The sequence below is a fragment of the Engraulis encrasicolus genome, chromosome 12 (genome assembly GCF_034702125.1).
Source record: "Engraulis encrasicolus isolate BLACKSEA-1 chromosome 12, IST_EnEncr_1.0, whole genome shotgun sequence".
Lineage (NCBI taxonomy): Eukaryota > Metazoa > Chordata > Actinopteri > Clupeiformes > Engraulidae > Engraulis > Engraulis encrasicolus.
Window position 1 is genome coordinate 10469949 of NC_085868.1, and position 25111 is coordinate 10495059.

Consider the following 25111-nt stretch of genomic DNA (forward strand, 5'->3'; position numbering starts at 1 on the left):
CTCAAAAACACTATGCCTTTTGTGTGTGTATTTCTTTTGTTTTGTTTTTGTCTCTTTTTGTCTATTGATGAAGAAGTCTCCAAAACAGGGTACATTTGAATTTTCCTTTTATTGTTTTTTTTTTCAACAGATATCAGACAGTAATCCAAAAACAGTAGCCTGGCAAGCTAACATGAGACATACAGATAAAGCCTGGTGGTGGAACCAACTATTTGCGTTCAAACTGCTTAACAGACATGCATGTAACAGACCTGCAAAGCCATGTCATAACCATTGTAAGACTGCCTATAGGCTCTACACAAGATTCACACAGATACACACACAGACACACACACTCGATGCACAAACTCGGTACATAGGGCATTGTGACTGGAGGACAAACCCAGCCAGCTCCCCTATGGTGCAAACCTTGACCAACCTGCCAGACAAAAACAATACTGTATTTTCTGCCACTTGGGTTCGTCTAGTTGACGAGGCTACAAAACAAGCATACAAGGATGTTGATATAGGGCCTACATGTACATACCCGCTAAAATACAGATTCAGAGAATTGTTTAAGGCAACTTGGATGACAACTGCTACGTTTACGTGACACATTTCAGAATCAACTCTCTTAAAGCTTAATTCCGCTTGGGAAACATCATGTAAACACTTCACAATTCGGAATGAAATGAAAGATCAAAGTAAACTCGACGGAACTATTTAATTCTGAATTATTAATTTGGAATTAAAAACGTCATGTAGGCTAAACGTAGCCAATGGAAAAGAAAGGTGTGTTAACTAAGCCTTAAATAGTTTACACTGAAAAGCCGGTCACTTAACATGTTGATGTACAATAAGCAGGTTATAATCAATAGGGTACATGGCTATTATACCATTCTCTTTCACCCTCCTTCCCAAATAAGGCACACCTCAAATTGCTTAGTATGCCATTACTTTCCAGATGATAAACAACATCACAGTTTATTTCATTTTTTGGCTTGATTTTTGGATTTGCATTCCTTTTGATAACTTTAAATTGCTCATAAGGTGGAATAAGCACCTCCTGCTCATCAGGAAATTTAGAATATTTGGATATTGGAGCACCGTGGCATGTTTTCACTACAAAACATGTCTTGTTGCCAAATGTGAGAGGCACTGTTTTGTTCGTAGAGGTGGATGTGAAGAAACCAAAGCGAACTTCTCCCTTAGGAGGTGTATAAGTGTCTTTGGTTCCACGATATGTGACTACACAATCATTATTCAGCCTATTCAGGCGCTGTATAGCATCAGTAAGCAGGAAGTGAAGAGAATGGAACCTAAAACCATCTACACTTTTGTACTTCTCTTTCTTTCCACGCACCTCCTTATTCAGACGTTCATGAATGTTGGGATCGTCATTACTGTATATGCGTAAAGCTATGGCATGCATTGTAGTCAGGTTGTCTTTCTTGGGATTCATCCTTTTAGTATCTTCCTCAGCACGCTTCCATGCAAGACGAAATACACCATACATCTCCCTCTGAAGATACTTTGGTAGCAGCTCTGTCATGTTAGAAATACAACCTTGATAGTCATCATCTACAGACTGAGGGGCCATATCAAGGTTGATTCCACCTATAGGCTAAAAAACAAACACATACAAAGGGAACTTAATCACAGACTGTTGAATTCTCCTAAACTACAGAAGAAACATTACACATAAAACCAAGTTTAAATGCAAAACAACCTAAAATAGCAATTACAGTAAGTTACTACACAATTACTAATCCCTCGACAGGCCTATTTGGACTTAATGTATCTTACAGTACCTTTGTGTCAACAGCTGAGGCCATTGTCAGAAATAGACATGCAATCAGCAGATCCATGGGGTCCTCTAACTGTGCCTGCATGAACATTTTTGTTACCTTTATTACTTTCACTTTCAAATTAAACATGTCAGCACTGAGCATAAATGTGTTTTTGCATAGATCCATCTGTAACATATTTTCATGTATTGTAGACATAACTTAGTGGCTACATTTTTCTCAAGGTAAAAAAAAACGACTTAGTGTAATGTTAGAAAATGCCATGCAATGTGCGTTTTTACAAATACAAATTTTACATACAAATACGTAAAAGAATATAATAAAAAAAAAATATGTAATACATAGTGTAGACCTAAAGGATCTTAACAAGAATTAACGGTAACACTTTATAATAATGTTCCTTAGTAAAGACTCAGTAAATAATTAACTAATGATGAATAAAACATTAACAAATGTTTTTATTATTAACTAAGCTTTAGTAATGCTTTATAAAATATCTACAAATGATATCTACAAGATTTTGCACACCTTATAACAGAGTATTTTATTCATTTACAAGCAAGTTGTAAATGTTTGATAAATATAAAATATGAACATAGCATTTCCTAGTGATTTACAAGCATTTGTTTACATTTCCTAGTCATTTACAAACGTTTGTTAATGTTTTGTTCATCAATAGTTAATTATTTATTAAGCCTTTATAATGCTTTTTTGCATCCATTATTCTAAAGTAGATGATAATGTCTAGAGTATGACATCCAAACAATGATACTTAAGAGGTTTGAAATACTCACCCAAATAAAACTCTGTGCAGAATTCAGGGTGTACGGTACCTCAGAACGTTCGATCAACGTTCATCGATAAACCTTCTTCCAACTGTGAGGCCCAGTGATGAATGCTGTTTAAATAAACCACAGCTTCATGGTCTCCTGAGTCATGCAACAGAGATGCACAATGTGCACACTCATCTTAGGTAGTGTGGTAATTGGCTGAGGTGAGCTGTTCCAACTCTTATCACGTAGTCGACAGACATTAAGAACAACCAGCTCAGGTCATTACCGGCTAAATATTGAAGAACTCTCATTTGGATAGTACAGTGAAGATGGTGACAGGAACTGCGGACGAGTTACATGGATGGGGAAAGGTTGGTTACAACCTGGGTCCTAACAGACATGTTTGCACTTTTATGATATGGTGTGTTAGCACCCCCATACCCAGATAAAACAAGACATTAATGTGACAATAAGCAGGGCAGGACAAGCTATTTAACAGTTCCACTCACAGTTCAACGTCAATGGCACCAAAATGCACTGATGCCAGTGAAGTTGAACTGTGAGTGGAACTGTTGAATAGTTTGTCCTGTCCTGATGAAAGTAGTCGTGTGTGTCCTGCTTTCAAGTAGTCAGACAGGGCATCAGTCTCTCTACGTGCAGTAGCCTATATTGATGAGACCTTGATGCACTGAACGTTGACAACAGCTCAAATGAGTCACCTTGCAGCATCTGACCAGAAAAGGGTACAAGTTCCTCGCAAAAACACAGTGAGATATGAACTAACTGTGTGGTGAACCATAGTGAAGACATGCTAAGTGCATGGAGATCCTTCTGTGGTTCATTTCTGCTATGTGTGGTGATCCTTTTGTAGACATACTCTGCACATGATGATTTGCACATCTTAAGATGTGTGAGAACACTCTCAGGGCCTCTGAGGTTCAGTTCTTTTTATTATAACAATTATGTCAAGACGAAAAGCTCATGCATGTTGACAATTGTTTACATAAAAAGTGACAGTTGTCTAAAACTGTGATGCGATGAAATAGTTAATCTGTCATACGCATGATATTCGTGACGTCATTACGTGAAGCTAAGACTTCTGGGAATTATTATTATATCCATGAAGATGCTAGGAGCATAAAGTTATGTCCGTGTTATCCTGAGTTTAATAAAATACCTCAATGATAAATACAGCCTGGCATTTTCATGACATGGTGTCAGAAGTGGCCCAGTGACTGCAGTGATCGACGCGAGGAGACAGTTTCGACTGAAGTAAACGACGACCGAGATGGCAAAGTTTCACGCACCGGAATCGTTTGACTTCACCCAGCCGTCCGCATGGCCGGTATGGAGACAACGCTTCTCTCGCTATAGAATTGCTATGAAACTCGACAAAGAGGACGGCGAAATTCAAGTAAACACTCTACTCTACGCGATGGGTAAGGAGGCTGAACCCATTTTCAGTACTTTCACATTTCCGGATGAGATTGAGGATTACTATGGGGAAACAATGAAAAAGTTCGACGAACATTTTGTCCCTAAACGGAATGTTATCCACGAGCGGGCATGCTTTCACAGACGCTCACAGAGGCATGGTGAGAGCGTGGGAGGCGTTCGTGAGACACTTGTATGAACTGGCGGAGTATTGCGACTTCGGTGCGACGAAAGACGAGCAGATACGGGATCGCATCGTCATTGGATTAGTGGACATGGAAGTATCACAAAAACTGCAGCTGGAGCCGGACTTGACTTTAGAAAAAGCTATCAACATGGCTCGACAGTCAGAGCTCATCAAAGCACAAAGCACCACCCGATCACCAGAGAGTGAAGTAAGTGCAATTACTCGCAAGCCAAAACAATTCAAAAATGCAGAGAGAAAACAAAGTAATGCTAAAGCTAAAAGTGGGCAACAAGGAAATGCATGCCAGCGATGTGGCAGAGTGCACGAGTTTGGAGCATGTCCAGCAAACGGCAAACAGTGCCGCAAATGCAGTAAAAAGGGACATTTTGAAGCTATGTGCAAAACGAAAGCAGTGCGTGCAGTGGCAGCTGCTAACAGTGACAGTGATGAGGGCAGCTCTTGGCTACTAGGAGCCATTACTGAGGACAACGATGTCGACGAGGACAAGTGCTCGTACATCTGCAAATTAAAGGGAAAGCCGTGCAATTTAGGATTGACACAGGCGCAGATATTACAGTGATTGCAGAGCACACATTCCTCAGCCTGCCCCAGCGCCCTGTGTTAAAGGACACAAAAGCTGTTTTCACTAGTCCCGGTGGGAAACTGGATTGCAAAGGCAAATTCTTAGCAGAGACTGAGAAACGTGGTGTGAAACACCAATTCTGGATTTATGTGATGAGGGGCCCATTCACCACCAACCTGCTGGGTAGGAGAATAGCTTCTGAAATGGGGCTGATTCGCAGAGTGGATGGAATTGAGAGCTATGAGGATGTTTTTGGAGATATTGGACTTTTGAATTGTGAGCCTGTGAAAATTGAGCTCCAGCCCGATGCCACTCCTTATAGTCTTGCCACGCCCCGTCGCATTCCCTTCCCGATCATGCCTCAGGTGGTTGAGGAGCTGAGGCGCATGCAGTCTTTGGGCATCATAGAGGAGGTGCACGAAGCCACAGACTGGTGCGCCCCCATGGTGCCAGTCATCAAAAAGAACAAAAAGCCCAGAATATGTGTGGACCTTGAAAAAACTAAACAAAGCTGTGAAACGAGAGCGATTCATCCTGCCTACGCTAGAGGACATCGCACCAACGCTCTCAGGTGCCACAGTGTTCTCCACTGTCGAACGCTTCTAGTGGATTTTGGCAAATAACCGCTAGATGCCAACAGTAGGAGGCTCACGACATTCATCACGCCGTGGGTCGGTTCTGTTTCCGGAGGCTGCCATTTGGCATAACCTCGGCCCCGGAGATTTTCCAGCAGAAAATGAGTGCCCTCCTGAGGGACCATGAAGGCGCCGTGGTCGTCATGGATGATGTCCTGATCTTCGGCAAGGACAGAGAGGATCACGACAAGAATCTTCGAAAGGTGCTGGAGACGATCAGAGCGTCTGGACTGAAGCTCAACCGCAGTAAGTGCCAGTTTTGGAAAATCTGAGATCCAGTACTTGGCCATGTGATAGGCAAAGATGGCATTAGGGCGGATGAGAGTAAAGTCAGAGCAATAACAGAGCTACCGCGCCCCACCAACACAACAGAGCTACGCCAGACCATCGGGATGGTCAACTACTTGGGAAAATTCCTCCCTGCCCTCTCATCTGTCATGCACCCCATCAACAGCCTGCTGAAAAAGGACGCCGCTTGGGTGTGGGGAGAGGCACAGGAGGAGGCGTTCAAGAAGGTAAAGCAAATGCTGACCTCCACTCCAGTACTGGCGTACTACGATGCATCCAGACCTACTGTAGTCAGTGCTGACGCCAGCAGCTACGGTCTGGGGGCTGCGTTGCTACAGGAGCAGGGAGATGGACTACGACCAGTGGCCTTCTGTTCCAGAACGTTGACGGAGACTGAGCGACGGTATTCACAAATCGAGAAAGAGTGCCTCGCCAGCGTATGGGCATGTGAGCGGTTCACCAGGTATCTGCAGGGAATGGAGAAATTCTGTTTACAGACAGATCACAAACCGCTCGTTCCTCTCATAAACTCATATGACCTCGACAAAGCACCTGTGAGATGTCAGCGGCTGCTGATGCGTCTCATGAAGTTCAACGCCGACGCAGTGCATGTCCCAGGGAAGCAACTTGTTGTGGCAGACACGCTGTCGCGCAACCCTCTGCCAGACAGAGACACGTCGGACACGGAAGAAAAGGTCAAAGCCTACGTGCAAGCCGTGATCGAGTCAAGACCAATCACAGGAGACAGACTGGACGCGATTAGGTCAGCCACTGACCAGGACACTGATCTACAGACTGTCATCCGCTACACCAGGGCCGGCTGCCAGGTCAGTTATCACGCATTCCACACACACACACACGAGTTCCATGCTGCTAGGGCACACTTGTCAGTAGCAGAAGGACTTCTCCTGTATAATGACAGGATTGTCATTCCTCGCGCTCTGCGAGCAGATGTACTGTCCCAGCTACACAAAGGCCATCAGGGGCTTACCAAGTGTCGCAGAAGGGCCAGCATGTCGGTGTGGTGGCCAGGGATAGGCCACGCCATCACCAAAATAGTGAGTACATGTAAATTCTGCCTTAAGAACAAGCCTACGCAGAGGCGAGCCACTGATAACCACGCCCCTGCCCAGTGGTCCGTGGCAAAAGATTGCCGCTGATCTCTGTGAACAAGATGGTAAGCAGTACCTCATTGTTGTGGACTTTTATTACTCGCAGGGACATTGAAATAGCACAGCTAAACTACCACTACCAGTCAGCAAGTGATAGCTCGCCTGAAAAGCATGTTTGTGAGGTGGGGCATACCCCTGGAGCTGGTTTCAGATAACGCTACCCAGTTCACTTCAGCTGAGTTCCAAGCATTCAGTGAGCAGTACAACTTCACACACACTAAGTCTAGTCCCCATTATCCACAAGCCAATGGAGCTGCCGAGCGGAGCGTTGCCACAGCAAAGCGCATACTGCGGCAGCCAGACCCTCACCTAGCCCTTATGAGCTACAGGGCTACACCAATCACCGCAACAGGCCAGAGTCCCAGCTCAACTCGCCATCGGACGGACAGATCAGGACAACTGTTTTCCAGTCCTGCCTGCACAGCTGGCCCCAGAGTCCTGTTTGACACCCGACGCTGTGAGGAGCAAAGACCAACAAGCCAAAAGTGCCTACCGCTTCTTCTACAACAGACGGCACTCGGCTCGTCCCTTACCTGTACTGGAGTCAGGTCAACGCGTCAACCTCAAGTTGGACGGCGAGAAAGGCTGGAAGACTCCAGCAAAAGTCATCGCGCAGGCACCTGAGCCCAGGTCCTACTACGTCCAAACAGACCAAGGGACATTCACCCGTCGGAACCGCCGACACATCCAGGAAGTGCCGGGGTCACCAGAAAAGGTCACTGCATCAGAGACTAGTGACCAAAGCCAGCCCAGTTCCAGTGACCCGGGCTCCCCTTCTCTTCCTGCGGTGGGGCCTGTCACTCCCGGTCCCACTGTGTCCCAAAGCCTACCACCAACCACACCCAAAAGACCTGGGAGAGTTACTAACCCTCCTGCCTGGTTAAAGGACTATGTGCCTAAATAGACCTGAAGGTGGTAAGGAAAAAAAAAGGAAAAAAGAGAAATGTCACAGAAATGCAATATGGTTTGAATGTTGAATGTTTTATGTTGCAGATTCTTAACAGGTTGTGAGTGATAACTTACTGGAGTTAATGAGTTAAACAGTTTATTAATGAGGTCATTTGTTTAATGGTACCTAAATGAAAGAAGTAAGAATAACAGTAACAGGAATTGAAGTAATAACCAGCCATTTATGTTATGCTTTATTACAGGTTTATTTTTGAAGTAAATATGCTGGGAATTTAAGTTATAAACAAGTGACTGATTTAATGGTAATGATTTACTTTACTAAGGGGGGAGATGTGATGCGATGAAATAGTTAATCTGTCATAGGCCTACGCATGATATTCGTGACGTCATTACGTGAAGCTAAGACTTCTGGGAGTTATAATAATATCCATGAAGATGCTAGGAGCATAAAGTTATGTCCGTGTTATCCTGAGTTTAATAAAAGACAGCCTGGCATTTTCATGACAAAAACTATTATTTTCTATAGAGTTTCTTTTTACACTTATCTTTTAATGTACTGTAGGCCTAACTAAATTCAGGCAGTAATTCAATCCACTCACACTCAAAGCAGGAGTTGCTTGCTACTTTTACTGACTGCTATCAGTCTAACAAGGATAGGTAGAGTCAGTATTCAATGCAAGACAAAAAAAGTTTTATTGATTAGCTTTTCATGCAGAAAATGTACAGTTACAGGCAGAATATATAATGCATAGCATGAATACCGTACAGGTGTACGTACTAACTCTTTTAGGGCAATTGGAATAGAAAACAGTAACATCCATGGAGGCATGGGGGCCGCTAGGGGGCTAAAAGTGGTACAGATTCTAAGGGCCCAAGCACTGATAGGAGCCCTTAAGGGGGCCCAAGCACTGAGAGGGGCCCTTAAAGGGGCCCAAAATTCAAATCTTTCATGGGGCCCAACATTTCTGGCAGTGCCCCTGCATGGAGGTGACATGAGTGAAGTAAAGCCAGGCAGAATTCAGTGTCCCAATCCTCTGACAACTCAATAGTGTCCCTTGCTTGCATTTGTCCCTTGCATAAGGATTCAAACCGGACTTCCATTTGAAACTTTAAAATATTTATTTCTCCTTTCATGCCAAAGAGTTATTCAGTCATGACCTGATGATGGCCGTCAAAAGGGTCACATGAGTCATAATATGTGAATTGAGATCTCCTGTGGGCAAAGGAAATAAAAAATCTGACTGTCAGGAGTGATTCAAATGTCTGAAATGAATAAATGAATGATGATGCAGTCCACTTGGATCACAGGTGACGTTTCAGATGGCAAGATGGTCTTCCTTGGCCAAAATGGGCACATCAATGTCTTTAAGTGAATATATGGTACCCTCCTTGAGATATAGCTGTACAGAACCCTTGATTATATTGCTCTTTTGAGTTCAACCAAGTTGTTCTTGTATTTCAAGTATAGTTACTGTAGAGCAGGGGTCAGGAACCTTTTTGGTGGAGAGAGCCATAAACGCCAAATTTTTAAAAAGAAATTGTCACGAGAGCCATACCATTTTAAAAACATTGAATACAATCAAAAGCATGTATTTCAATGAAGCCCAACAATTTTAGAGTAAACGGTCAAGTTATTGCTTTTATTGATAACAGGTAAGTAGGCCTATAGGGTTGCCAACTGTCAACTTCATTATGGTGAGGGTTTGGGAGAATTTCGTATTTCTTAGATGTAATTTCCTGCATTTTAACACTTGTTAACCTCCCTTGTCCCGTTTCAACTCTATATAGAACCCGTACTTTTATTTATAAATACAGGACGATTCCATATTTCAAGGGATGGTTGGCGACCCTAGATAAGTAAGAGCCATATACAGTTCCCAAAAGAGCCACATATGGCTCTAGAGCCATAGGTTCCTGACCCCTGCTGCCTTCAATCATTGTTATGCTTTTGGACCCTTCCCCAAACAAGGCACAACATAAATTACTTTTTGTACCATTGCTGTTCAGATGGTACTCAACTTCACAGTTCAATTCATGCCTTGATGGGTTCACAACTTGAAACTTCTCATAAGGCGGAATAAGCACCTCCTGCTCCTCTGGAAATGCAGAATATTCAGAGATTGCTGCACCGTGGCATGTTTTGACCACAAAACACGTCTTGTTGCCATATCCGAGAGCTATTGTTTTGTTCGTTGAGGTGGAAGTGAACGCACCAAAGCAAACTTCTTCCTTAGGTGGTCTATTATGTGTCACTGGTTCCACGATATGTGACCACACAATCATTGTTCAGCTTATTCAGACCTTAAATAGCCCCAATCAGGAGAAAGTGAAGAGAATAATAGGCCTACTCAAAATTTCCCCCCATGTACTTGTTTTTACCTACACGGACCTCTTTATTCAGATCACGATAAATGTTGTTTCTATTATTGGTGTATATACTGTATGTAGGGCAATAGCTTGATTTTTTGTAAGACTGCCATGCTGTAAATTCATCCCTATCTGTTCCCATGCCTTTTTATAATCATCATCTGTCTCCTTGTCCTTTTGAAGATACAATGGGAGAAGTTCTGCCATGTTAGAAGAACAGCCTTTGTAGTCATCATCTACAGACTGAGGGGCCATGTCAAGGATGCGGATGATCTCATCTGGAGGCTAAAAAACAGACACACATTGGGAAATAGATAATTTAATAACATCTTTAGTCTTTTTGCTTTTGGACTATACAATTTCCAGAGAGAATGTAGTATCCTACCGTTGCTACAGCTACAGCTGTGGTCATAATCACAAATAGACAGCCAGCCATTAGACCCATTGGTGTCCTCTCAATCTGCTTGTTACCAGTGAAGAATCCTTATGCTCTACGTATTTCACATGAAACGGCTCCGTGTTGCCAGGTTCAAGAAAGGCTTTCAAGCCAAGAACCAAACAAAAAAACATCTACAATCTAAACCCTTTTCAAGTTGATCTTCTGATGAACATCATGCATGTCTCTGTGCAAATGTAAATTTGTGCACATGTACGTAAATAGCTGTGTGAATTAATGCGACCCGAAGCACTGAAGCCGAAACCCACATCCTGTTATGGCTGAGGCTCTTAACGAATGTCACACAGGCTATAGCTACTTCCTGCCATCAACCCCTTTGTTTCCTTTTCACTGAACAAAATGTCATGTACAAATGTTCTCAATTACAAAGTAAGTATAAACAAAGTATGTTAAGTACAAACCCCAACTCCAGTGAAGTTGGGACATTTGGTAAACTGTGAATAAAATCAAAATGCTTTCATTTTCAAAACATTCAACACATTCATTAGATGGAGAATAGTGAAAATAGAACATATTAAGTGTTTAAAACTGAGAAAAAATATTGTTTTGGGGGACATACTCATTTCTAATTTGATAACTGCAACACGTCCCATATAAATTGAGACGGGGATCAGTGAGATGCAATAAACATCCAAATAAGATAAAACAAAATAGAAGAACATTTCAAAATGAATTGTACTGATGGACAATATGAGTGTCCAGGTATAAGCCCATCACAGAGAGGCTGAGTCACTCAGAATTAAAGATGCAGAGGGAATAATTTCCATAGTTATTACATACATTTTTGAATTTCCTTGATTTACCATGATTGAGTGTATATAAGACATATTTTTGTTATTAAAATCATTCATATAATCATTGACATCATGAAATATATATCCGCTGTAGTCTCACTCTAGCACTCCAAGAATTACAGCTATTGAAAATTGACCATATTAAGAATGCTTCATGTGTGCAAATGATAGAGGGGTTTAACATTCTCCTATGCACCCAAGCTCACTTGAAATAGACCCAGAAGACATGGGAAACTGTCCTTCGCTTACAGAAGTCAGCAGAAGTTGCAGAAGTAAATTCTTTTTCAGTCTTACTCATCCTGTGCTACAGTGAAAATGGACCATCCAACTTGTGTTAGTGCTAACTACTTCAAAAGTCAGCCTCCATGATGGCATGGGGGTGTGGTAGTACACTGGTTCAGTTGTTCTCACTAATCTGTAGAGTTAAATACCGTGCTGAATGATATAAATGGGTTTTAAAGAGCATGAAAAGCCACTCATGCATTGTATTTTGAAGGGAGATCTTCAGTTACTGTCACATAGTAAGGACAAATTGCATTCTCTACTATGATTTAATAGTTTAACTCCATCATGAGGACCAGCAGGTGATAAAATGGCGGCCTTTTGGTCAAGACCTGTCACACTGTAAGCACTACAGAAAGGAAAACATTGCAAAACATGACAAAGAATACACCCTCCATTTAAGCTGGTGAAATCATGTCCAAGATAGGAATTAACACTGTTTTTCATACAAAATCATCTCATCGGTTAATGTATTTAACTGTTAAGTGTTGTCTTTTGTTTTGTTTTTAACCCTCCTGTTATCCTCAGATTTTGGTTACATCCATGATCCTTGGGGTCATTTTGACCCCATCCACTTAAATGTCTACAAAATCAGTAGAAGCAAAAACGTTTGCACCAGTTTATGCCTCAGATATTCACTGTTGCTCTGTTGGGGACATAAAAAGCCCTTTAGATAAGTCCTAGCATCCCCCCACACGGCCCACACACCAAAAAAGCAAATAGGCTACATGTCTAGGCGAAAATGTGCAACAACTGTCCAAAAGTTGCCTTGAATTAGTTTTGGTCCACGTTCACATCATACATATTGTTAGTTATCAGAGCCCTAAATAAAGCGAAATGTTCTGTTATAAATACCTTATGGTCATGTATTTTACATAATCTAGACAGACTGGAACATGTATTAGCAAAATATGGATGTTCCATTTATGTTTAATACACTTAAAATAATTTGGGGTCAAATTGGCCCCAAGTAACACAGATGTAACCAAAATGTGTACAGCACTTAGGGAAAACATTTTTGTGGAAATTCAACTTTTTTCACATTGACCCCATATATTTAGGAAAAGTCATCCAAGATGAAGCAAAAGAATTATGTACTTCAGGTATTTTTCAGACGTTAAACATTGAATGGGCTCAAATAGACCCCAAGGATAACAGGAGGGTTAAGGCCAGCCGCACACTGGCTCCGACAGCACTGCGGCGCACTTTTGCTTCCGACAGAGTTCGGACCCCCAAACCCAATTTCACACGAACATTGCATTGATAGTCAATGGGCGGCGCCGACAAAATAGAACTTGTCTCTAATTGCTAACCGACATCGGCGAATGTCCGCGGACATCAGCGCCAGTGTGCGTGGTTCTATTGAAAACAATGGAATCGAATTTTAGCTGAGCAGTGCTCAGCACTTTGTCGGAGCCGGTGTGCGGAAGCCCTAAGTCTTCCTTGGCATTTGCTGCCTTTTATTGTCCCCGGCCCAACTCTTTTGAGACGTGTTGTTTTTACATATTCATGAATATCCCCCAAAACAATCATTTTGGTCAGTTTTGATGGCTGATATGTTTTCTTTGTGCCATTCTCCATCTAATGTAAGAATCAGACATTATGAAAATGGCAGTATTTTGTTATTATACACAATTTACCTTGTGTCCCAACTTCTGAGTTGGGGTTTGTATGTCACAGAGTGAGACATGACTTGTGCTTATACAGTACGTTCAATGCACCAAAACAAGAACACATCGCTAGCATATTGACATAGTCACACAACATATTTGACACTGTTAATGCTGACAGGGTTGCAGATGGCATACCAAATTTGATTTACAAACCCCAACTCCGATGAAGTTGGGACGTTTGGTAAACAGTGAATAAAATCAAAATGTATCATTTTCAAAACATTCAATCTATTCATTAGATGGAGAATAGTGAAAAGACAACATATTAAGTGTTAAAACCGAGAAAAAATATTGTTTTGGGGGACATATGTACTCATTTCTAATTTGATAAATCCAACACGTCTCAAAAGAGTTGGGACGGGATCAGTGAAATTTAGTAAACATCCAAATAAGATAAAACAACAAAGAAGAACATTTCAAAATGAATTGTACTGACGGACAATATAGGTGTCCAGGTATAAGATCATCACAGAGAGGCTGAGTCAATCAGAATTAAAGATGCAAAGGGAATAATTACCATAGTTATTACATACATTTTTGAATTCCCTTTGATTTACCACGATTGAGTGTATATAAGACATATTTTTGTTAACAACATCATTGTATAGGTTCATGACATCATGAAATATATATTGGCTGTAGTCTCACTCTAGCACTCCAGGAATTAGAGCTATTGAAAATTACCATATTAAGAATGCTTAATGCATGAAAATGATACAGGGGTGTAACATGCTCCTAAGCACCTGAGCTCACTTGAAATAGACCCAGAAGACATGGGAAACTGTCCTTTGCTTACAGAAGTCAGCAGAAGTTGTAGAAGTCCATTCTTTTTGACAATAATAGAGCATTGCACATCCTGTGCTACAGTGAAAATGGACCATCCAACTTGTATTAGTGCTAGCTTCAAAAGTCAGCCTCCATGATGGCATGCGGGTGCAGTAGTGCATTGGTTAAGATGTTCTCACTCATCTGTAGAGTTAAATACAGTCCTGAATGGTATAAATGGGTTTTAAACAGCATGAAAAGCCACTCATGCATTATATTTTGAAGGGAGATCTTCGATTACTGCCACATAGTAAGGTCAAATTGCATTATCTACTATGTTTTAACAGTTTGGCTCCATCATAAGGACCAACAGGTGATAAAATGGTGGGTTTTTGGTCAAGACCTGTCACACTAAGCACTACAGAAAGGAAAACATTGCAAAACATGACAAGGAATACACCCACCATTTAAGCTGGTGAAATCATGCCAAGATAGGAATTAACACTGTTTTTTATATAAAATCATCTCATCGGTTAATGTATTTAACTGTTAAGTGTTGTCTTTTGTTTTGTTTTTAGTCTTCCTCGACATTTGCTGCCATTTATTGTCCCCGTCCCAACTCTTTTGAGACGTGTTGGATTTATCAAATTAGAAATGAGTACATATGTGTCACGATTTCAATACCAGAGAACCCAAGTGCAGGCAAGGATGGATGAGGAGGCAAGTTTCAAGGTTTGGGGGTGGATTTTAATAAACTCAAAATTGAATGGCAAGAGCCAAACGGAAAACAAAAACCCACGAGGGGGAAAACATGAAACAACACTAAATACACTACAAACGAAACACTTACTACATTCAGGGGGTTGGAAGTCAACAGATCAACACACAGAGGTTCGGGCGGGTTTGACAAATGAATCCACAAGGAACAGCAGAAACACCAGGGTAAAATACACAGAGGGCAATTACAGAGAATGCACACGATAGGTAGAACACAACAGGATTCAGGTGGTTGACGAGACAAACGGGGATACAAACGAGACACAGGCAATCAAGGACAATGAACAGGTAACAAGACAGGTGAAGACAATGATGGGGAAGACAGGCAAAGATAACGATGGGCCAAGCAGACAATGACAAAGAAATCATGGGCAACAATGGTTGCAGGGCAGGCAATAGAACCAGATACATACAGGGGAAGACAATCAGAGAGAGAGAGACAGTAAGAGACAGAGCGAGAGACAGACAGACAGACAGACCGGCCAAGAGAATCAGACAGGCAGGGAGACAGAACTAGACAGGAAGAGAGAGCGAGATACAGAGAGAGAGAGAGAGAGAGAGAGAGATACAGAGAGAGAGCAAGAGAGAGAACGAGAGAGAGAGAGAGAGAACGAGAGAGAGAGAGAGAGAACGAGAGAGAGAGAGAGAGAGAGAGAGAGAGAGAGAACGAGAGAACCAGACAGGCAGAGAGAGAGAGAGACAGAGACAGAACCAGACAGGCCGAGAGAGAGAGAGAGAGAGAAGGAGAGAGAGATGAAGAGAGAGAGAGAGAGAGAGAGAGAGAGAGAGAGAGAGAGAGAGAGAGAAAACCAGAGACATACAAAGTAAAGGCATTAGGCAATAAACAAGGCCAACATTACAGAGGCTGGGGCGTGAGTTCATGACAATATGTCCCCCAAAACAATATTTTTTCTCGGTTTTAACACTTAATATGTTTTCTTTTCACTATTCTCCATCTAATGAATAGATTGAATGTTTTGAAAATGATAGCATTTTGATTTTATTCACTGTTTACCAAACGTCCCAACTTCATCTGAGTTGGGGTTTGTATCTTTGTCTTGTGGAAATATATAAAACACATTGTTTGTCTTTTTACAAATACTTTTTTTTTTTTACTATACTATGCATTAATACTGCATGTTGGTTATTAAATAATTTACCTACAGAGCGGATTTCTGTCTTATAATAACGAACATACAATAATAATAAAAAGCTGGCCTAAACGGCAGCTCAAGTGGCCTAAACGGCAGCTCCAGTGGCCTAACCGGCACCTCTGGTGGCCTAAACGACGGCAGGGTGGCCTAAACGACTCTTCCTAAACGAAAAAGGCCTAAACAACCGGTCACCTGGTCAAAATGTGAAAAACAAAACCCAAAATTTATTGCGGAAAATATATATCACATTGTGGTTTTTTTTATTACGCTGTACACATTTTCAGTCATGGTAGGCAAAGTACAGAAATTCTGAGCAAATATTAAACCTTAAAGAATGTTTAATGAGTTCTCTCTTTTGGCAAAAAGGATGTACTAAATACTGTACATTTTACTTCCTTCTGAAAGACAAAAATCAAGAAAGCTATAAATAATATTGGAATGGTTTCTCAAAAGAAATCCACTGCCCTTCTTCTCAGCGAATAAATCACCATAAATGTCTCATTGGGTGGAATTAGCTACACAGGCTCCGCTCTCGTAATGACACAACACCTTCAGCTCTGCTACTACTCAGCCAAAAAGCTTGTTCAGGTTCAATCTGAGCTCCGCTGGGCTGGGGAACTTAGCCACTCTTTGTCGGGAACCAACCAACATTGAGTATCTCCAATGGTAGAGGCAGGGGGTGTTCACTCACGGAACTAGCTACTAGCCACAACTGGCTAACCCTAATCCAACCTAAGTGCAAAAGGAATGGGTGTTAATGGAGTTTTCTACTATTATAATTTTTGTGTTTTTTTGTTTTGTTTTCTTTTACAATTTTTTGCCCTCAAATATGAATATTCAGTTCGCAGCTAGAAATAATAAGACCTCCTTAGAGTAGCGTTTCGATTATTTTGCGCCACTAGATTATTATATACTGGGTCAAAAAGCTCAATTTTTATGAGGCCAAACCCATACACATTAGCGGTATGCTAGCGAGTACAGGTCGAAATCTTCTTCCCTGCTGCAAAACTACACACCTGACAGATTTGTCAATACAGACTATTGGTAAACACCACTCACAGTGCTTACCAGGAATGTTTTGTTGATGAGTTTTGTGACTGGAAATTGCAGTAGCAATGTAGCATATGGGCTCCCCTTTCCATTCCATACATTTTCCCACATGAAATACTTACCAACGCTCGCCAACTAGTGGACACGCCATAGGAACTGCAGTATGCGTGCAAAGCTAACTGGCTACAATGGGAACCAATCAGACTGAATCTTCTCCCTGTATTCTGAATTCTCTGGTAGAGGCATGTTCAAGGCAGTGACGTGGTTTAAGCAGACACGTTCTATTGGGACTAAGAAAATGTTTGGTTTAAACTTTGGCTCAGCCTTTTCTGCCCTCGACCAGTAGCAAACCTAGGGAGGTGGGTCAAGCATGCCATTTGAGATTGTTATTTGTTATGCTCGCTCATGGTCAGACCAAGTCTTGAAGAGATTTGAAAGTCATGATAATTAGGCTAGGAATTAGCACCTTTCTCACCCGGTTATTCTGAATATTTTGACCCTAGCGCACCATGGCACTCACCATACACTAACCATATTCCGTGTCAAATTTCTCTGCTGTGCTGTGGGATCAAATGGTTGATGTGAATGAGTAGAATCTCATCTTTTGTGGACTTGTAAGATGTGAAGATTTTAATTTATCTGGTTCCACCTTAAATATTAAAAAACATACCTTTGCCATTTAGGCACTGGATAGCATCTGCCAGCAGAAAGTGTAGTGAATGATACACTGTATTCGCTAACCTGCCCTGACTCACATATGAACTTATCTGCCATCCCATTCCTAACCCACAGGGCTCAATACGATATTGGTCCACATTTTGCAGCTATTACAACCATGGGTGCCGCTAGGGGTGGAAAGGTATTACAGATTCTAAGGGCCCAAGCACGGACAGCACTGACAAGGGCCCTTAAGGGGGCCCAAATTTTGAATTTTTCATGGGGCCCAAAATTTCTGGTGGCGCCCCTGATTACAACTATAACTCATCTGGGAAGGCTCTCCACAAGGCTGAGGAGTTTGTTTACAGGATTTTTTGGACAATTCTTTCAAACGTGCATTGGTGAAGTCACATATTGATGTTGGTCGAGAATGCCTGGCTCTCATTCTCCTCTTTAATTGATCTAAAAGGAATTCTATTGGGTTCAGGTAAGGGCTCTGTGCAGGCCAGTCAAGTTCTTCGACATCAGTCATCCATCCCTGTCTTTATGGAAGAGACAGCCCTGTCTTTATCCCTTGCTTCGTGCACTGGTGCACACTCAAGTTGGATGACGAAAGGGGCACGTTCCAAACTGTTCCCACAACATCAGGTTACCAAATGCACGTTTTGTTAAAAACGAAAGTTTGGGAGAAGCTTAATGAAATTTGACATGCCCTAATTATCACCTGCATTCTATTCTCCGCTCAACTGTCATTAGTTGAAATTCAGCGCAAAAAGATAGGCACGCCCATTCACCCACCTGAATCTCATTCTCCGCTCAGCCATCATTCGGTGTAATTTCAGCACACTGAAATTTGGAACGGCCCTTAATTAACTACACAGCATTTATTCTCTGCTCACCTTTCTCCAGTCACAAATTTGCTTCCTCACTCACACCCACCACCTCCCTGTTCACCTCCCTTCTGTCGCTGTTCGGTCGATTCATCAGGCGTCCTGCCCTAGCTTCCTCTCCAGTTCACCTTACTCCTTTGCTCTCTGACCAGATGGGGGTGTCCGTAGTATGCATCCGCACATATCTACGGATGCATACTACCCGAGCTCTCAGTGGCGCTCCGTACTCCCTAGCTCGAGAATGTCTACCATGTAGACATTTCTCGGCCATGGCAGTAATTCAGCACCAAGGCTAGCGATCTTGCCCCATACGCCATGTAATCAAACTAGGACTAGTCCGTTTTTATCACAGGACAAATTTGACCCGCTAACACTACAAATGTACGCAGCTTTCTAACACAATACAAGGGTTAAACAAAGAATATGCACATAATTTTGTAGGGCCCTACAGAGCACACCTAACATACTGACCAAACCCTTGCATGTCTAGTCCTAAAGCTTTTCTGATGGTGGTCAGTGTGTATTGTTTCCTTTTGCAACACTCATACTTCAAAATCCCACATCACATCACATCACATACAGAAATGATGTCAGCAATTGTGAGGAGGCTGAATCATGCTGCACACTGTTGTCCACTCAAAAGATAACAACAACGGTCTTTGCAAGCTTAGAGGGAGATATAGACCATGTGCTGAACCATAATGTGCAGACGTGCACACCACACATGAAGATATTTCTCAGAACTCAAGGCGATGCTGTGGTTCATTTCTGCTTATCAGAAACCACTGAAACCAGATGCTAAATGTAATGGTGCACACGCGCGCACACACACACACAGCCTTGTGTCAATCAATCACTCAAATTATCAGTCAATCAATCAATCAGTATGTCTATCTATCAATGGCACTTGAAATTCCTGTGTGAACTTGGCCATTTCCTTGGAAAACCTAAGTGAGACAAAATAATCATGATGTTGACCAGAAAGGGCCTCCGCACACCAGTTCTGAACAATTGCAGAGCACTGCTCTGTCAACGTTCCATTCCACTGTTTTCAATGCAACCCTGCACACCAGTACCCGGGCGCCGCCCTAGCGGTGAAGCAGCGCATTCGGCTCGGCTACACACATCTCGAACGAGTTCTGAGGTCTATGGCAATCAGGCAAGCACACCAGCATCAATGTCCGCGGATGTTGAGTCCTGATGGCTCATTCTTTTGAAACTCGGCCGTCGGTAGATCCGAGGTTGTTCTCCCGACAACCGTTGTAAATGCGTTCTACTGAAACAGCTTGGGACAATGCAAACGTCCGAAAACACTAATGTTAAACAAACTCGGAGTATACAGAAGCGCTCCGAGTTTGTGTTTCGGAACCCCGATTTGAGTACCCATTTATTCTTTTGCACTTTTCCGAAGGGGGAAGCCGGAGTTTCCGACAATCGAGTTTCAAAAGAATGCACCATAACTAGGGACGAGTTCTATTTTGTCGGAGCCACCCATTGATTACCCATGCTCTGCTGTAGTCAGATAGTGCTACGCAGTGCAGTCGGAAGCGGTGTGTGTGTGGAGGCCCTAATGTAGACATGTTCGGCATACAAGTATGTGAGGGGTCGAGATATTTCATAAGACTAGGTGATGAAATAATAACATGTTTTGTGAGAGTTTAAGTCTAGGTGTATGGTCATTTGAGATGAACTTTGAAGGCAGAAATCAAGACACTTTGAACTGGCCTTGGATGCGGTTTTCTGCTCAGACAAGAGCAAAAGAGTTCTTTGCAAAGCCAGAGTCAGATGGAAAATGGCCATGTGGTGAGCCATAATGCAGACATGCTCTGCACATATGAAGCATTAAGACTTCTGCTAACACCCCAAGGGTTTCTGTGGTTCCTTTCTGCTAAACAGTCAAAGGCATGTGATGTCTTTACTCTAGATCAGGCCTATTCAATTGGAGGCCCGAGGGCCGCATGCGGCCCAGACATGGCCCACAAGTGGTCTCCAGCTGTAGCATTATACACTGCGGTTTGAATACTTCAGTACAACACATGGTTTTCTTGTGAATCTTTTGCTTGTCTTGTACATTGTTCTTAAGTTTAAAGTTAGAACAATATGTTAAAGTGCTTGAAAAAAGCCTTTACCATGTATTAGTGATGACTGAAAATGTGCGGCCCTACTTAACTTTTTTGGTTTTGACATGTGGCCCAACTGATAGATCATTTAATCTCACATGCATGCATTCAAAAGGCTGGACCAATTTCACAGAGCAAAGGTTCCAAAACTGAATGCCACATTACTTTATCGTTGCACTGTGATGAAGGACGGTTAGTCCAAAACGTTGTGCCATTAAATCTTTGGGAGCATTTAACAGTGTTGCGGACCTTTATTTTCTTTTCAGTTATCTTAAGTTTGGTCCAGCAACTGTGCCACTGATGTGCGCGCATTCTTTGACTTTCTGAACATACTTTAATCACCCAATCTCCTAAGCATCTGTCACCAGAAAAAGATATACGGTATGTAAACTGAAATCCTGATTTTATACATAGTTGCATATACTATACCTCACAATTAATTTAAAGACTGTGAATTCAGTGAAGGATCTTGACTTTTTTTGTTTTAGTTTTTTTGTGGAAAAACAGCAAACCCACAGTGCATCTTCATATAAATCATTTGTTTATTATGCTCTATACAAATAAAACAAACCACAACGAAAAAAGAACAGATCAGTGGCAACCCATGAACATCCTATTAGCAGCAATTCAATTTGTGAAACCAAAAACATAACTGGCACAATTCATACGAAGACATCCACATAGATGTTTTCCTTTTCATTTTAACGAATGAGAGTTGGTGACCAATTTGTGGATCCTTTACCACGGCAGGACAAGAAAAGGGCATTTTTCTCTGACAATGCAGTTTCAACACACTCAACTGCCACATCTGACAAAAAATAAGTGTCTTCAACTTCAGATAAAAAAATTTATCAGTTGGCTACAACCAACTTACTGGCATACTGACACTCAAAAAAAAAAAAAACCAAAAAAAAAAAACCACCATACGTATTACCGTACAAGAATTTCCTCGAGTTACAAGTCTACTACCTTTGGCATCTTTCCACTGTGTCAGTTCTTGGGGATATTTGAAAGGGAATCTTCATGGACATTCCAAGTAGGTGGTTGCTAAGCTAACTCGGTGTATGTGGTAAGTCTCCTAATCTTGAAGCAAAGATTTGTTTTGAAGCAAAACGAAGCCAAAGAGCTCTTGTACTAGCAGATTTACCACTTGCACTAAGTTCACATATTGAACCATAAGGGACTAAAATTGATTTTTTGAATAGCCTATACATGTGGTGAATCAGATGAGTTTTACAAATTATTACAGTTAACACAGTTGTGCTGCTTTAATATCACTTAAAATAAGATCACTTAAAAATAAGAAAGTGTTCGCCCGTTTTTATGCCAGTTGAACTAACAAGACTGTGTATACTGTTAATACAAATAATGAAGAGCACAAGTTTAAACACCATGATACGATCCATGGACCTTGCTCTCTTAAAGTTGGGTCTATGTTTTACTTTCTGCAGCGCAATCCCAGCAGTGTGCTCTACATCAGAGGGGAGACAGAGACACACAAACCTGTAGGATCCATGTACAGCCATGATGTCTTTCTTTAAAAAGATGATAACAAAAATAAACAGCAAAGTAAACAAACACAAACAGCTGTAGATAACTTAAATAGCACTTCAAACATTGTCTCTCAGAAGACCTGTAGCCCAAATGGAAATGACCGTCCAACTGCAATGTCTGTTTAAACCAAATACCACAAAGTATTTCTATCTAATGGTGTAAGCAAGGTCTGATGGGTGGATGGGTGAACATGAAGGTCTGACCCTATGGTCTGCCTCTTGATTAATGCTTATAGGACACCATCTATTTTGCATGTTGCCAGTTATTAGTGATAGGGGCCACAGGTGTCCTATAAAGAACAATAATAATTACACACAAAAAAAGTTTTCAGGCAATTTAACATCTCTGAACATGTTCTTTACAAGACTACACCAGCAAAGCTGGCAGCTTTAAAGTCTCACTCCTTTACTTATAACACAAAATATGGCATTTTCCCCCCTCATTGGTCTCCAAAAGACCAACAGTGTGTTTTTTAGTAGTTTATTTACGGAATTGATGCTGCCCATTCACAAATGTGACCTTTTTCAGCCCTTTCCCCTAACCAGATCAACAAACAGAGCTCGACATACTCGCATAATCTACATAAGGTCTACAGTACTTTGTGTATGATGATCGAAACATCACACCTGTTCCTAAAGCCCACGTGTGTCAAGATATTTCAGTACGCTATACGTATTGCTTTTTAAATAAAAGTGACACATACAATTGATTAAAATACACTAAAATGACCAAACAATTTAAAATAAGGTAATAGACATTTCCCACACATATAGGTACAACAAGTTTGTTGACTCAAATTTAAAATAACATGATGCTAAAATACATTCAACAGGTCAAATTAATTGTAGGCTAAGAAATCTGTATTGCTCACAAAACTAAGATTGTGATGCAATTACCTGTTAAAGTAAGATAAGCAAGTGAAGGTGTCAGCATATCTTTGCGAGACGTTCCCTTTGAACATTTGTCAATATGAACACTAACCTGAGCTTAAAGACACGAAAACACAAGAGAGCTGTTATGGGAACAACAAGAAGGTGCACAATTTAGAGAAGTATTATTTCCCCTTTCTGTTGTCAAGCATACCCAACAGCTTGAAATAATAATAAATAAAGCAAATTACAACTCAACTTCAATGTTGGTTAGTGTTTCCCTCCTTTTTGAAAAAATGTACTAAAAATGTCCTAGCAACTATTTGTACTATATTGACGGGGAGAGGGGCCCTGGTAATTGCTTAATGTACAACATTGAGTATCTCCTTGTGTCCTGTCTGCAGTGTCTTTGTAGCCAAACCTAGAAATCCTGTGCTCATCATCACCTCACTGCCTAGTGACCATGGTGATGGTGTTGTGGTGCCCCGGTGGCTGATGGGGCCTGTAGTTTTTTTTCTGAGCTTTTGTCCTTGGCTTCTGTGTCTGAGGCCGAGTCAGAGTCTTGAGCCTGCTGCTGCCTCAGCCACATGTCGGAATACAGACCACCTTTAACCAACAGCTCCTCGTGCCTAGCAAAAGGTAAGGGGACAAGGGCAGGTTAGAACTTAGTCAGTCAACACTTTCAGTTTTGGACGTCTCAGCTTCCGAAAGCACAAGTCTTGCCACATACTGTATTGTTTGCCTGTCATCCAACACGATTTGAGACGGTGCAAAGATTTTTGTTTGTGCAATATACTGTATATACTGTATACATATGTATTTCAGGGGTGATGGTGAAAAAAAAATCCTGAGCCTGAACTTTTCCCCCTGCTCCAACGACGACGACAAGATACTGCATAGTGACGTAGGCCTATTTTGACACATTATTCAAACATTTTAGCCTGTGTATGACCATTATTCAAGCCTGATAGTAGAAGAAAACCCTGAACCTGTAACACTTTCTGAGATAAGAATAACCTAATGGCTAATTATTATCAATGTTTTTATTTTTGCAAAACTCTTTCAAGCCTGAAATCAGGCATGGAGCCTGAATACTATCAGCCCTGATATTTTAAAGGTTTATTTGGGAACTCAAGTCACTGGGTTTCTAGTAAGCTCACTTACGTAGCCATGATGTCCCTTAGTGGATGGCCTTTCACCAAATCCTAACCTATACACTGTTGGCATCAGAATCAATGCTTTCACATCGAGCTCCAGCCATTTTCATTCCAATTACCACACTTCTTCAGACAGGGACAAGAGCTAGGAGTACAAGTAGAAAGAATATCTAGCAGAGGGTTTACTTTTTCAAGCTGGCTTGTTCAACTCTGCTTTTCCCACATTTGCATTAGTGAGCGCAGTTACATGCAGGGAAAATTCTCACTTTCAATTAAATATTGGCAGTATTCTGTGTGCGCATGAGCCTTTAGTCATTCTGAAGGTGGACATCTTCCAGGGGGTATTCTGGTACTGCAACACTTTACCACATATGTTAACAAACTTGTTTTAAAACGAATACTGACAATACTCCATTAGATATCATGTTGACAGCATGTTAGGGCTGTAACGATATAGTGTCAAATCATGATTATTGTGATGCGCAGAGTCACAATACTGTATTATGCTGCAAGGAAGCAGTATCATGATATGCCCTTTCAAAGTTCTGTTATCATTCAGTCCCGGGAAAAAAAACACACAATGTGATGTGATAGTGCCTCCAAGCTTCAAATAATCATCATTGTTATTTTGAAACTTTTAAAAAAATGATTAGTAGCCTTTTTCACACTATTCAAAATACACCTATATTTTCTGTTTATATTTTTATTGTATAATGTTGGCTAATGCGAAAAAAGAAAATGAATGATGTAGATATTGCAATAATACCTGTATGGAAA

At 41.4% G+C, this 25111-nt stretch overlaps 2 protein-coding genes across 2 annotated transcripts in view; both read right to left on the reverse strand.

The window, feature by feature from the left end:
- Positions 1-315: 315 nt before the first annotated feature.
- Positions 316-1532, reverse strand: LOC134460307 (NAD(P)(+)--arginine ADP-ribosyltransferase 2-like). The gene has a single exon (XM_063212746.1). The coding sequence runs from the start codon at positions 1529-1531 to the stop codon at positions 851-853; it is 681 nt and encodes a 226-aa protein (XP_063068816.1). The 5' UTR covers position 1532; the 3' UTR covers positions 316-850.
- A 19746-nt stretch (positions 1533-21278) lies between these two features.
- The window catches only part of abcb6a (ATP binding cassette subfamily B member 6 (LAN blood group) a), a 25528-nt gene continuing 21695 nt past the window's right edge, over positions 21279-25111 (reverse strand). Inside the window, exon 20 of the mRNA XM_063211613.1 lies at positions 21279-23806. Within this exon, the coding sequence (XP_063067683.1) occupies positions 23632-23806 (175 nt within the window). The 3' untranslated portion in view covers positions 21279-23631. The remainder of the gene's footprint in view (positions 23807-25111) is intronic.

Coding starts and splice junctions, on each gene's coding strand:
- LOC134460307 (XM_063212746.1), bottom strand. CDS start 1,531: ATGACAGAGCTGCTACCAAAGTATCTTCAGAGGGAGATGTATGGTGTA.